General features: G+C 38.5%; 1 protein-coding gene across 2 annotated transcripts; it reads left to right on the top strand.

Moving 5' to 3' along the window:
- Nucleotides 1-1,919: 1,919 nt before the first annotated feature.
- TAF9B (TATA-box binding protein associated factor 9b) lies at nt 1,920-11,830 on the top strand. Of its 2 annotated transcripts, none has more exons than XM_080794929.1 (7): nt 1,920-2,121; nt 2,756-2,837; nt 3,139-3,275; nt 3,351-3,485; nt 4,297-4,372; nt 7,016-7,126; nt 11,604-11,830. In XM_080794929.1, exons 1-7 carry the CDS (start codon nt 2,071-2,073, stop codon nt 11,615-11,617), a joined length of 606 nt encoding a protein of 201 aa, XP_080651055.1. In that variant the 5' UTR covers nt 1,920-2,070; the 3' UTR covers nt 11,618-11,830. The 2 variants fall into 2 exon arrangements, with proteins under 2 accessions (XP_080651055.1, XP_080651054.1); XM_080794928.1 differs by lacking the exon at nt 11,604-11,830 and adding an exon at nt 7,992-9,936.
- Nucleotides 11,831-12,225: the final 395 nt, after the last annotated feature.

Below are 12,225 nucleotides of genomic sequence, written 5' to 3'. Positions count from 1 at the left end.
CTCTGCCTGCCTCTCTGCCTGCTTGTGGTCTCTCTGTCAAATAAGTAAATAAAATCTTTTTAAAAAAAAACTAAATTGCTGTAATGGGATAGGAATGTACAAAGTACTTAGTCCTACTATTCATACTAATTGTTTAACTGTTAACTAGTCCTACTGTTTTGTTTAAATAATAGCATGTAACAGAAATAATACAGAAAAACATAATTTTAAGTAAACATTTATTTTCATATTTTTATTTAAAGTAATAACATTTCTGCACAATTACTTATTACATATTACAGGTCTTTTCATCTAGTATAGCTGTGTCCTTTGTTGGTGCTCTAAAGGTTGGTCACCCCAACAGTATAGTACCATTTGGATGATATTTGTAAATTACATAGACAAGATACTGGTAAACTGTGGTGCCTTCTGTGAAAGATAAATTAGTGGGTGGAATAAGCCAGAGGGGGTTTCTTTTTCTTATTTTCTAAATGTATTTTTTAGAACTTTGTACCTTGTGCATGTACTACCTAGTCCAAAGGGAGAAAATCATTATTAGTCTTACACAGTAATTGCTCAAAGTGAGCTGAGAAAGGTGTTTGCAGGAAGGTTCAGGGTTCAGGGTTCCCAATGGAAACAATGTGTTAAAGAACATGCGGTTCTTGGGGCTGCTGCCCAAAATTCAAGATGGCTGCCTGGTGGATGACTGATTCAGATAAGCTTGATGAGGTAAGCTGGTGCCCAAAACTGAAGGGTCTGCTAACCCCCTGAAATCAGTACAAATTTGTTTTGTGAAGGAAGCCATTAGAAGGTTTTAAAGAAAGGAATATAATTATGTGATTTACGACTAAGAGATCCCTTTGGTTGTGTGAATAATGTAGGGTAGCCCTATTTCGAGGACCTATTTCTATAGTCTTGTGTGAGTACGGCTGTTGGACTGTTCGCGTGGTAGCACTGAATGAGGATGTGGAGGCACAGACTGACATGGTGCGACTTTGGGAGGTGGCCCTGATTAGACCTGCTGTAGACTGAGTGTAGATTGCAGGGAGGGGGGCTGCATAAATGGATAACTCCTGTTTCTGGTCTGGGTAGCTCAGAGTGCCTCTTCCTGGGACAAAGGACACTAGGGCATTGGTGGATTGTGGAGGAATAAGAAAGAATACTTTAAGGGACACTTTAAGCCAGAGATGCTTAACTGATGTACGTTTGTTTTTTGGTTTTTTGGTTTTTTTGTTTTTTTTTTAAATCACTCAGGTTATTGTGTGGAGACTGGGGAGAGGAGGGCATCTGTGAGGCAAAGTGACAGCCCTTGGAGGGCCTCAGCCGGGACAGAGAGGAAACTATTCAGGGCCAAGGGACAAGGCTGGAGAGGATCTAGCAGAGAATCTTGCAGGCCCACAAAGGCTTTAAGCTTTTCATCAGTATGAAATGGGAGACAATAGCAGGGCTTCGAGTATAATGAGAGCTGACCAAAGGCCTGCTGTGTGGAGAGCAGGCTATACGGTAGAGTTGTCAGATTATTGAAGAAAAACACAGAACGCCAAGTTAAACTTAAATGTGAGATCAACCACAAGTAATTTTGTAGGTAAGTATAGCCCATGTAATACTGGAGATAGACTTTAGCTAAAAATGTATTCGTCGTGGATCTGACAAATTTAACTGGGTGTTCCCCTCCTACCCGCAACCCTATCACAGGGGCAGGTGGAGGGAGCCCCTGCGGGCATTGCAGGGAAATGGAAGGGGCCAGAGTAGCAGCACCGAAGGTGTGAGGAAGGGGTCCCAGAAAAGACAAGGGTGACCCATTTGGTACATTTTCCCGGAGAACTGCTCTAGAAAAATGCTTCTTGGCTCTTCCAAGTGTTGGCCGAGGGTTCGTCAGGGAAGACTCACCTGTCTATTCCAATCCTCCTGAGCCCGCGCTCCACCGATAGCCCTGCTATCCTCAAACTCCACCCGGTTGAGTAGCTGCTTAAAAGTAGCAGCCCGCCGGGCCGGCGCTGTAACCCCGCCTTCCACACCCCGCAGGGGTGGAGCCTGAGCGAGGAGCCGGCGAGAAGCCCTCTCTCCCCGGATGACGAGGGGCAGGATAACATGGAGTCCGGCAAGATGGCGCCTCCTAAGAACGCTCCGAGAGATGCCTTGGTAAGTGCGAAGGATGAGAGGCGGGGCAGGAAGCTAGGCGCGGCTAGGGTCTCGGGAGGCAGGCCCTGGCGGAGGGCCTCAGGACCGGCTCGCGTTCCCGCTTCAGCCCAATCGGGGCGACCAGGAAGAGTGTGATACGGAGGTGCCCTGGACCCCGGGGCACTTCTCCCGCAACCCCGGCAGACCCGCTTAGGGGGTAGCTTAAGACCCGCTGGAGTGCGCAGTCCAGCCACACAGCTTTGTCTCCTGGGCCTTGGGCCCCAGACGCTTTGTCGTCTCGCCAGATCTGTGAGCCCTGACTCTCGCGTCCAGTATTCTGCTGCGAGCTTCCCCCATCGCCGCATCCAAAAATGACAACCAGCTGTAGCCTCCCCTCTCTTTTCTTGGGGAAAGCCAACCCGGGCCTTTTTATTCTCTCTGCCCCCGCCCCACCCCCGCCAAAAAAAAAAAAAAGTTTTCAGCAGAGGTTAGTTAGGACGGCTTTTGGTGTGATCCTGACACTGGAGAGGAAAAGTATGTGAGTAAAAGTCTGGAGCCCAAAGAAGGGGGGACTTTTATCATAATACTACCTTTGGTCCAGTCTTGATTTCCAGTACCTAGATTATGCATCTGGCGTTTTTATTCGAATCCACAGGTGATGGCACAAATCCTGAAGGATATGGGAATTACGGAGTATGAACCAAGGGTTATAAATCAAATGTTGGAATTTGCTTTCCGTAAGTTAACAAAAGTTCGCCTAACTTGTGAATTTGAAAACACTTTTATCTTAAGAACATTTTCAACTAAATTGCTTGAACAGTATCACAGAATGCAGCCTAGAGCAGTAAGAGAGCTCAAGCTAAGGGGACAGTAGTATTTATACCGTGCTGTCTGTTTAAAATTGGCCATGTAGATAGGAAAATTAGATACTAGAAGCAAAATTCATAAACTTTCTAGAAGTCAGTAGAACCTCCCGTTAAGAAAAGTGACCTTAAATATTAAGCTGTTTTCATGCTTCATAATGTTTTGTTGTTAAAGGATATGTGACTACAATTCTGGATGATGCAAAAATTTATTCAAGCCATGCTAAGAAACCTAATGTTGATGCAGATGATGTGAGACTGGCAATCCAGTGTCGGGCTGATCAATCTTTTACTTCTCCTCCTCCGAGAGATGTGAGCAAACTTATTTGAAGTTCATTTTACATAAAATTTCTTAAATTGTAGTTCTAATAAGGACTTTTTTTTTAGTTTTTACTCGATATTGCAAGGCAGAAAAATCAAACCCCTTTACCACTGATCAAGCCATATGCAGGACCCAGACTGCCACCTGACAGATACTGCTTAACAGCTCCAAACTACAGGCTGAAGTCCTTAATTAAAAAGGTAAGAATTTCTGGTCAGCTTAGTTTTTTAAAAAGGTGAGATGTGTTAGGGGAATTTGTAAAATGCATAGTCCTGTAGATGGATTAGTAGGTTAAAGACTAAGATGATTTACTAGGATTTTTTACATGTATGGCCTTGAAAATATGTTTGCAATTAGCTACTTCGTTAAAATACACGGTGCAAGATTTTTAGAGCGAAAAGGAACTTTAGTGTTCATCTAACTCAACAATTAATTTTCACATCAGGGAACTAATCCTCAGTTCATCTATGGAATTAGTGGCAAATCTGGGACTGATTCCCAGGCCTCGTAACTCCCAGTACTTAGGTTGCATCAGTTGTTTGTGGCACCTGGTAACAGAGTAAATGGTATACCATGAGGAATTGGACTCGCTTTCTGAAATATGACCTAAGGCTCTCCCACCAATGAAAAAGTTTTCCCCACATTCAGCTAGCTGCCTTTGTTGTCTGACATTCTGCTGTAAGAGTGTCTTTCTTTTTAGGTTAAGATACTGACTAGTTAAATTAAAAATCATAAAGGATATTAGCTGTCATCCCCAAGTAAGACTCTACCCTAAACCTAAATACTATAAAAAATTTTATGTATGTGTGCTCATATCCATGTTTATGTAGAAATATATATGTTTGTGAAGACCCTAGTTTAAATGTTGGATTTAGAACACTGATGGAACAAAAACAGGACATTCTTGCCAAGGGTTATCCATTAATAACTCACATCAACAATCTTAACTTCATTCCTGTTAAGTTTAGGGGTCAGATCTGAACATTAAAAGTAGTTTTTTAAATCCCCTAGGGACCTAACCAGGGAAGACTAGTACCGCGGTTAAGTGTTGGTGCTGTTAGTAGCAGACCTTCCACTCCTACTGTAGGTAAGTGAGAGAATGAAATGCCTCAGCACTGGATTTTGAATTATAATCCAACTCAAAAGCTGAGTCAGAAATTCCCAAATGTGTGTTAACATTGATACATTTACTTGTCCTCTAGTAAAACTATAAATATGTATTTTTATCAGATTTCAAAATGAGAAAGCCACAAGGAGTATCTTATCCCAAATGAGTACAGAATTAGACATTACCCAGCATTGTTGTTGGTATAAACTAGGTACCAAAAACTGTTTAAGCTGTGTTTTTTTTCTGCCTTCTATACAAATCAAGTTTCCAAACACTCATGGCAATAGCCTGCTTGTTATGAGAAATTAATTTGAGTAAGCTGGCAAGAGAATGCAACCAAAAGAAAGAAGTTTAAAATGTACAAAAAGCTTAAGTATTTCAAAGAAAAAATCATTGTTTTTAATACTAATTTTTTCAAAAGATTGTCAACTATATTGCCCCTTCAAGCTGTCTCCTGTGCCCTTTGTGACAGGTCTCCATCATTCTTTTGAGTATTTCTTGTTTCCTGGCACAAGATGCTCTAAGCTCCCCTTAATTTTCCTAACCCCAGCCCTACCAGCCCCTTCTCCTAAGAGCCCTGGTTCCTTTTAATGGAGAATGGTATTTAGAAACCATTATGGGTTTTTTTATTAATGTTATTGTTTAGGGAATAAGGAAAAAATGGATTTAGATTTCCCGACCTTTTTGGTCCTATATTCCTGCCAGATTTCTTTCATAATCAAAGTATTTTCAGAAAGAATCTTTCTCTTTGACCTGTTTTGTTTTGGGGGGTTTTTTGGCTCTTTTGGCTTACAACTTGAGCCCTACAAATGTCATATAGCTCTAATGTAAGCAGCATTTGATTTTTTGCAGTGTGTAGAAAATCTCTTCATATTCTCATGTTAACATTCTAAAACCAACCTGGTATAGTATTAGTTGTACACTTCTAATTTACCTGCATGTTATCTTTGTGGACAGAAATTTGCATATATAATTTGTGTGACTTTGTGGTCATATACTGTTTATCTGCAGATTCATACTACTTCAGCAAATACCAGTCTTTTTGAAAACTCTAGGCTGTGGTAAACCATTACACATGTTGACAAGTAAACCAATTATAGTTGTCAGTTGTGATTTTTATCCCAGTTAGACATTTACTATACATGTTTTAGATTTTTTTTTAAATCTATAATGAGGGAGCTGCTGAAATCTAGCATTAAAGATACAAGTTTTAAACTTAAAAAAATGAATTTTATAAAGCATTCAAGATCTGAGCATCTGCTGTGTTCAATTTTAAAGATCAAAGTCCACACTTACTTAAGTGTTAACAAATCCTTGTGGTAATGGCCAAGAAAACATCTACCTATTGTGAATTCCCTTGACAAAATAAGAGTATTGTTTCACTAACTTTGACCTAATTCTTTGAACTGACCCTTAATACGTCAGAAAACTTGCCTAGGAATGAACATATGTTAGAGTAAGGCCTCACCTCCTGAGCTGGGGAGAGAAAGCACTAAAGCCAGATTCCTGGGTACCTGTGAGCTTTCTTCCCCCATTTAGGCTTTCTCTTTGTCCCTAGGAAGGATAGTTGTACTTTTTTTTGGCAGCTCTTCCCTGGGCAGACTGCTGGTTCCAGGGGAAAGGGATGTATGGAAAGCCTGTATCCCCAAAGGAAATACTAGGAACAGACATGTTTCCATAAAAGCATTTTTTTAAGAGAGCTGTGATGTCTGTGTATGTCTTTGAGTCTTGCAGAATTCATTCATTAAGCAAAAATTTGTTGTGTGCCTATTAGGAGTAAGGAACAAAAACCATATGCTCATATGGATAAAAAAGTGTCAGCCAAGGCTTGTAATTTAGTGAACAGGGTAAGATACTGATAAAGGCTTCTATGACAAGGGAATTTCAGAGGCAGGCAATGACTTCTGAGCAAATCAAGGGAATTATATAAAATGGGGTGGTATCTGAGTTGTACCTGGAATAATGGGTAGAATTAAGATGGGGGGGTGGACTAAATAATCTCCAACATGCCTTTTTGCTTAAAAAAATACTTGGTACCCACGTGGGTACCATAAGTGGGTATATTTGATAGGCTTTTGTTAGATGTATGTTGATTTAGCTTCACAAGCCTAGTAGACATCTTCTGATTCTCATAAAAGACAGAGATTAAAAGTGCCCTGTAACATAATGAATACCAAACTTGGGTCTTTATTCTGCTAGCTTAGAAACTTAATTTCACAATTTCATATAGCTAAAATTCAGTGTCAGATGCTGTTTGAAGAGCTTTACAGAAATTAATTTTCACAACAATCCAAGTAACAGGTACTGTTATCCCATTTGACAGGTGAGAAAACTTAAGTACTAAAAGATTAAATAACTTGCCCAAAGACATCCAGCTAGTAGGTGATAAAGCCCAGATTCAAACTCAAGTAGGTAGGCTCCAGAGCCTACATTCTTTACCACTATGCTATCCTGAACTTTTAGCATCTAATTTATTGAGCCTGTACTTTGCTTATTTTGGATGATTTTTTTTCTCACCTTTCATCAGTTCCCTGGTAGTTTCTAATAAGCTAAGGAGTGCAGAATATAAACCCATATAATGGAAGTCATGTAACTAACATGGTCTGTTAATTACAACTACAGCAACCTCGCAAACAGCGTCTGCCCCAAATAAAGCTGCACCTCCAGTGTCAGTGACAAGCCAAAGATATACAGTGCAGATTCCACCCTCTCAGTCGACGCCCGTCAAATCAGGTAACACGATGGGCATGGCATGGGGGGATTTGAAAGTGGTTCTTTTCTAAGTTTTTTTTTTTTAATTTTAAAATTTGAGAGTAACTTGTGATTATAGAACAGTTTGTATTCCTACAGCAAGAGTTCTTTTAATTGCATCCCAGAAGATGGCAATCATGTTCCACATCAGGGTTCTCCAAAAGGGTCAATGAGCCCACTACTAAAATTGTATGAAATTTTACATATATGTAATGTTTTGGGAGGGGAACAGTATTCAGTATGACCATCAGATTCTCAAAGAACACTGAATTAAAATAAGCTGGGGTCCACAAATCTAAGGCATCTGCAGGGAAAAGCAATTAAGGTTAAAGCTCAAGAAAATAATATAGTGTACACCAGACAAAAATACCTTTACTCACTTCATGGAAGGAGTAAAGTTGGAATAATATGTAAGTAGAACTGTTATAGCATAGTTTATTACTGCATGTATTTCATTTTACATCTTGTAACACCTAACTGTACATAGTAAACTACTTACATAAAATATTGGCATATAAGGGAAATGTGATTCCTGACCCTGAACATGTGCCTGTAGTATGTTCCATGGTGAGTCCCATGCACTGCTTCCCATGGCTAAGTACTAACTAAAATTTTAGGTAGTTAAAAAAAAACTTTAATGTGTCTAGATACTAGTTTAAGTACTTTAAAGTACTAAAAAACTTAATTCAACTTTTAATGCAGCATAAATACCCAAGTTTCTATGATGTGGTTGCAATTCATGCTATTATAATTGTTTATTAGAATTATAGTTAGCCTTGTTGAATACTATTTACCATGTTTCTGATTTTGGGTGATTCAGTTTGAGAGTGTTTTCTCCTGTTTACAGTTCCTGCAACAACTGCAGTTCAGAATGTTCTGATTAATCCTTCAATAATTGGGCCCAAAAATATTCTTATTACCAACATGGTTTCATCACAGAACATGCCCAATGAATCAAACCCATTGAAGAGAAAACATGAAGATGATGATGATGATGATACTATGTAGGGAGTACAATCAAGATGTATTTCAGAAGTGTAATTGGTTTGGAGCCCTCTGTACTGAACTAGAATATTCTCTATCTTCTCAAGTTTTATCTTAGAAAACTTAAATATAGATGTATTTTTCCTATTAGCTTAAACTGTTAATTTTTTTTTAATTGTTAGATATCTTAGGTAACCATACCGATGTTTTCTCATTAGGATTCAAGTAAAAAAATTGTTTCTTAATATTTTGATTAATGTTATGATTGTTTTCAGTTTCTATAGCCTGATCAGTGGACTAGTCTTAACAGCATAATTTCTAATACACATTTAAATACTACTTTCTCCTATAAGGTAAAATAGTCGTAATTTTTGTTTTCACCGACTTTTTTGACCAAACCTCTAAATTTAGGAAGTATTTTTTTGGAAAGGATGGATTTTAAAGGGGTTCTATATTCATTTGAAGTATATGTTTCTTGGTGTTCCCTAACCTCCCAAGTCCTCAACCCCATTTTTAGATCCCATTCATTTTCTGTACCACCTCTTCCCCAGAGGCTTAAGTTTCTTCCAATACTCTCAGAAGGCTAAAACCCGAGTTTTAAAAATGTAATTCCAGATAGTACAGTTACACAGTTCAGTGTCATTTTCCTATTTTTAAAACCTGCTTTACATGCCTTTGCTGTTTTTCTCTTTATACCAGAGGAGTTGAGTTTTATCCATTGCATTTTATGCTGAGCTTTACTCTGCCTTTAACACGTAGTTTGGCGTCAGTTAGTTTATCTATCTTATATTCCAAGTCCGTAATTCTATCTATTTCACGTTTCTAAAGTTAACATTTCTAAATTCAGCAATGATGCTGTAGCTTAAAATCTGCCTTGATAAGTATAATTACACTGGACCTAGGCAAAAACCACTGAAGAGCAAGTTTTTTTCTTCCTTTCTACCACATACATATATGCTACGATCACTACTGCTTGAACACTTCTACTGGTATAATTCATTTTTCTAGCTTGTTGCTGAGGATATCATATATGAGATGGGAGCAGATCTGAAAGCCCTATAATGGTTTTCCTTCCTCTAAAAGGCCAACAACAAAAGCAAGCCAATATAATGTGACCTGCACTTAGGTGTACTATGCATAGGTTTCCCAGTAACGTTGCTGAATACCTTTCCCTATTTTCCATGTATACACATATAAACATCTTAGTGGGAAAGACTGCAAAGCTTTCAAAAATATAAACAGGATTTTTGTTTTTAAGTAAGTTTGACATTCAATATAGGAATTACTTTTGCAGAATTTTCTAAAAAAATTTTCATATCGTATCGTAATTTAGAACTTATAGCCAAGGATCCTCAAAACTTAAAACACAAGAACGTTTCATGCTGGAATGGTGCTTGACACACTGAAAGAGTCCAGTGACAGAAAACACATCTCATCACAGTTTGAGTTTTTTGGATAGTAGGAAAAAGGTATTACCAAACTTACAAAAACGGATCTGATCATCATAGGAGAAAAATGTTCATTATATAGCATAGGGTATCATTACTTGAATGTTCTCAGGGAAGCAGCATGTCAAAAAGCCTAGGTTCTACTCCTGGCTCCATCATTTACCAACTATGTGACCTTACTTCACCTCTGAGCCTTGTTCTCAGTAATAGGAAAGTAACACCGGCCTTGCCTACCTCACAGGGATGTTGTGAGGGTTTAATTGGTGTATGTGAAAATTCCTTCAGAACTGTAAAATGATTTGTAACTCTAAGAAATTGTTAATGTATTTGTTCCAAGATTATTAATAAAAAGTTGAACTTACCATTTATCTTTCATTTTTGATTTAAGGGATTCAAGGAAAATGAGTTAAGATCCAGTAATTTGAGGTCCAAAAAGCAACTAAGATTTAATGGGTGACTTAAATCATAAATCAGGGAATTGCCCGCCTTTATTTGGAAGCAGCATGACTCACAGTAAAAGTAAAATGAGTATGGGTTAAGTCTGTTAAAAACATTACATGCTGTCTTTGGTAAGAATCTGTACATGTAACTGAGGCACTTGCTAGGTCAGCCAGTCTTCAAGGGAAGACTGCTTTATCTTGCAGAACTCCCTTCCCTATTATGTCTACCTAAAATAGCTTCTAGAATGACTCAAGGCCATTCTTGTCCTCCAGCTTCCAGGTGGAATTTTTTTAAAGAGGTCCTGATGGTAAATGTGGGAAGGACATTGTGGTCCCAAGTTCTTACTTTTGCAAGTAGGAAACAAGTGTCTTTTATCTGATTATGAATATAGGAATACAGCCAGTATGTTGGGAAAAGAGAAAACATAATGGACACTGATCCTAAGGAGTCCAGAGTGAAGGGAAGTACTCAAGAGTTAGGAAAGACAACACTAATCAGAACAGCAGGTACAAAGCAGTGTATATAATATACTGCCATATATATTTTAATTCATATTTATATACACACATGGAAATGTTTTTATATGCATTATGGAGCCCTAGACTGAGGGAAACCAGTCTTACAGTGGCTGTTTCTAAAGAGGGAAACTGGTAGCTAGGGGACTGAGGTAGGAGAAAGGTGTCTTCCCATTTTATACCCCTTTCTGACATTTGTATCATGTGCCAGAGGGAAGTTTTGGACATAAAAAGGAAAACAAGGGAAAACAGGGAACACTGAGCTTAAGAGACTGAATTAGTCATGACACAAAGACCAATTTCTCTGTACAGTCATACACATCTATTATCTGGAGGTTAAAACTGAATTTGCTACACTTATGCCTGCCTAAGTCTCTGCAGTATTTTATCAACAATTCTTAATTCTGTATTAAATCAGGAAGCACATCCTTGTACTATTCTAGTTCATGTACTCACAAGTTGTTATAGGTTATCTTTGTCAACTAGGTTGTAAAGGTTGTAAATTCCTTCAGGACATAAATGCTTTTAGATTTCCCCCATTATGTCCTAAGCATATCACAGGTACTCAAATGTTGTGTTTCCCCATTTGTTTTCTCAATTAATAACCCAAATAAATGGGGAATGATCCTAGAAGCAGAGTCTAGGAGGAAGTACTTAAAAGGTACAATCAGAGATGGATGGATGACTTGGCAGGTTTATGATATTTACACAGTTCTTTTAATCCCTCTGTACATATGAAATAATAAAATATTGGGGGAAAGCTAATCGGTAGGGGAAGAAAGCTCATCATTAGTATGCTAGAGTTCTAGCCAGGATGCGACATTAATTTGCCGGATCTATGGGTAGCACCTCTGGGCCTCCTCTAAAAAGAAGAGACTAGAATTCCTGCTTCTCATACCAAGGTACAGTGTACCATTAGGGGTATGCAGAAACATGGTACGTTTTTAAATTATCTATAATTACGGGGATAGTATTAATTAAAATCCAAATGAATTTTTTTTAAAAATTCAAGACTTCAGAATGGTTTTGTTTAAAGCAGCCACCAGAAATTTCTTCTGCTCTTCTTTCCAGAGTTCATCAAATAATCCTAGTCTAGAAGGATCATTTTTGTGGGAGTGAGGCACAATGAAAAAGCAGCCTGGAATCAGACACACTTGGACTACTTGAATCCCTGCTGTGGCCTTAGTAGCTCTGTGATCCTCCAAGAATTTATTTCTCTTCATAAAGGTGAAATACACATTTAGTATGTAAAATGTCCAGCAGAGAAATTCTGATTAAACGTGGCCTTTTGAAATCCCATGTTTACCTTTGCTCACTCCCAAAACTCCATTAAAATGGCAGGGAAGAGAAAAGAAGGGAAAGTTACAAGTACAATAAATGAATCGGAAGGACATCAGAATCACTTCACAGGAGGTAAAAGGAATCCCCTACAGGGTTACCCCAAAGCGGTTTCTTCTGCAAGAGGAAATCCCAGAACAGCTCTACAGCAAACCTGGAAGGCAGTCAGGGAAAACTAGAGTGAAGCATGAGGACTCCAGGAGGGGATTATCTCTAATAAACACGAACAGATTTATCTCAGAAGTCTGAGCACACTGGGAACAAATCAGTGTTAAGTACATAGGGAAAAAAAAAAAACAACTTTCAAAACTTACTAACTCCGAAGAAAATTTTAAAAGGTACATAATGGAATCAT

The sequence above is a fragment of the Martes martes genome, assembly GCF_963455335.1.
Source record: "Martes martes genome assembly, chromosome: X".
Taxonomy (NCBI): domain Eukaryota; kingdom Metazoa; phylum Chordata; class Mammalia; order Carnivora; family Mustelidae; genus Martes; species Martes martes.
This window is presented reverse-complemented; position numbering and strand designations above follow the sequence as displayed.

What these genes read in the sequence shown, in the direction of transcription:
- TAF9B (XM_080794928.1), top strand. Translation starts at nt 2,071, where the DNA reads ATGGAGTCCGGCAAGATGGCGCCTCCTAAGAACGCTCCGAGAGATGCC. An exon ending in CTTCTCCTCCTCCGAGAGAT is followed by an intron (nt 3,276 to 3,350) that starts GTGAGCAAACTT and finishes CTTTTTTTTTAG; the next exon opens with TTTTTACTCGATATTGCAAG. An exon ending in GTCGACGCCCGTCAAATCAG is followed by an intron (nt 7,127 to 7,991) that starts GTAACACGATGG and finishes TCCTGTTTACAG; the next exon opens with TTCCTGCAACAACTGCAGTT.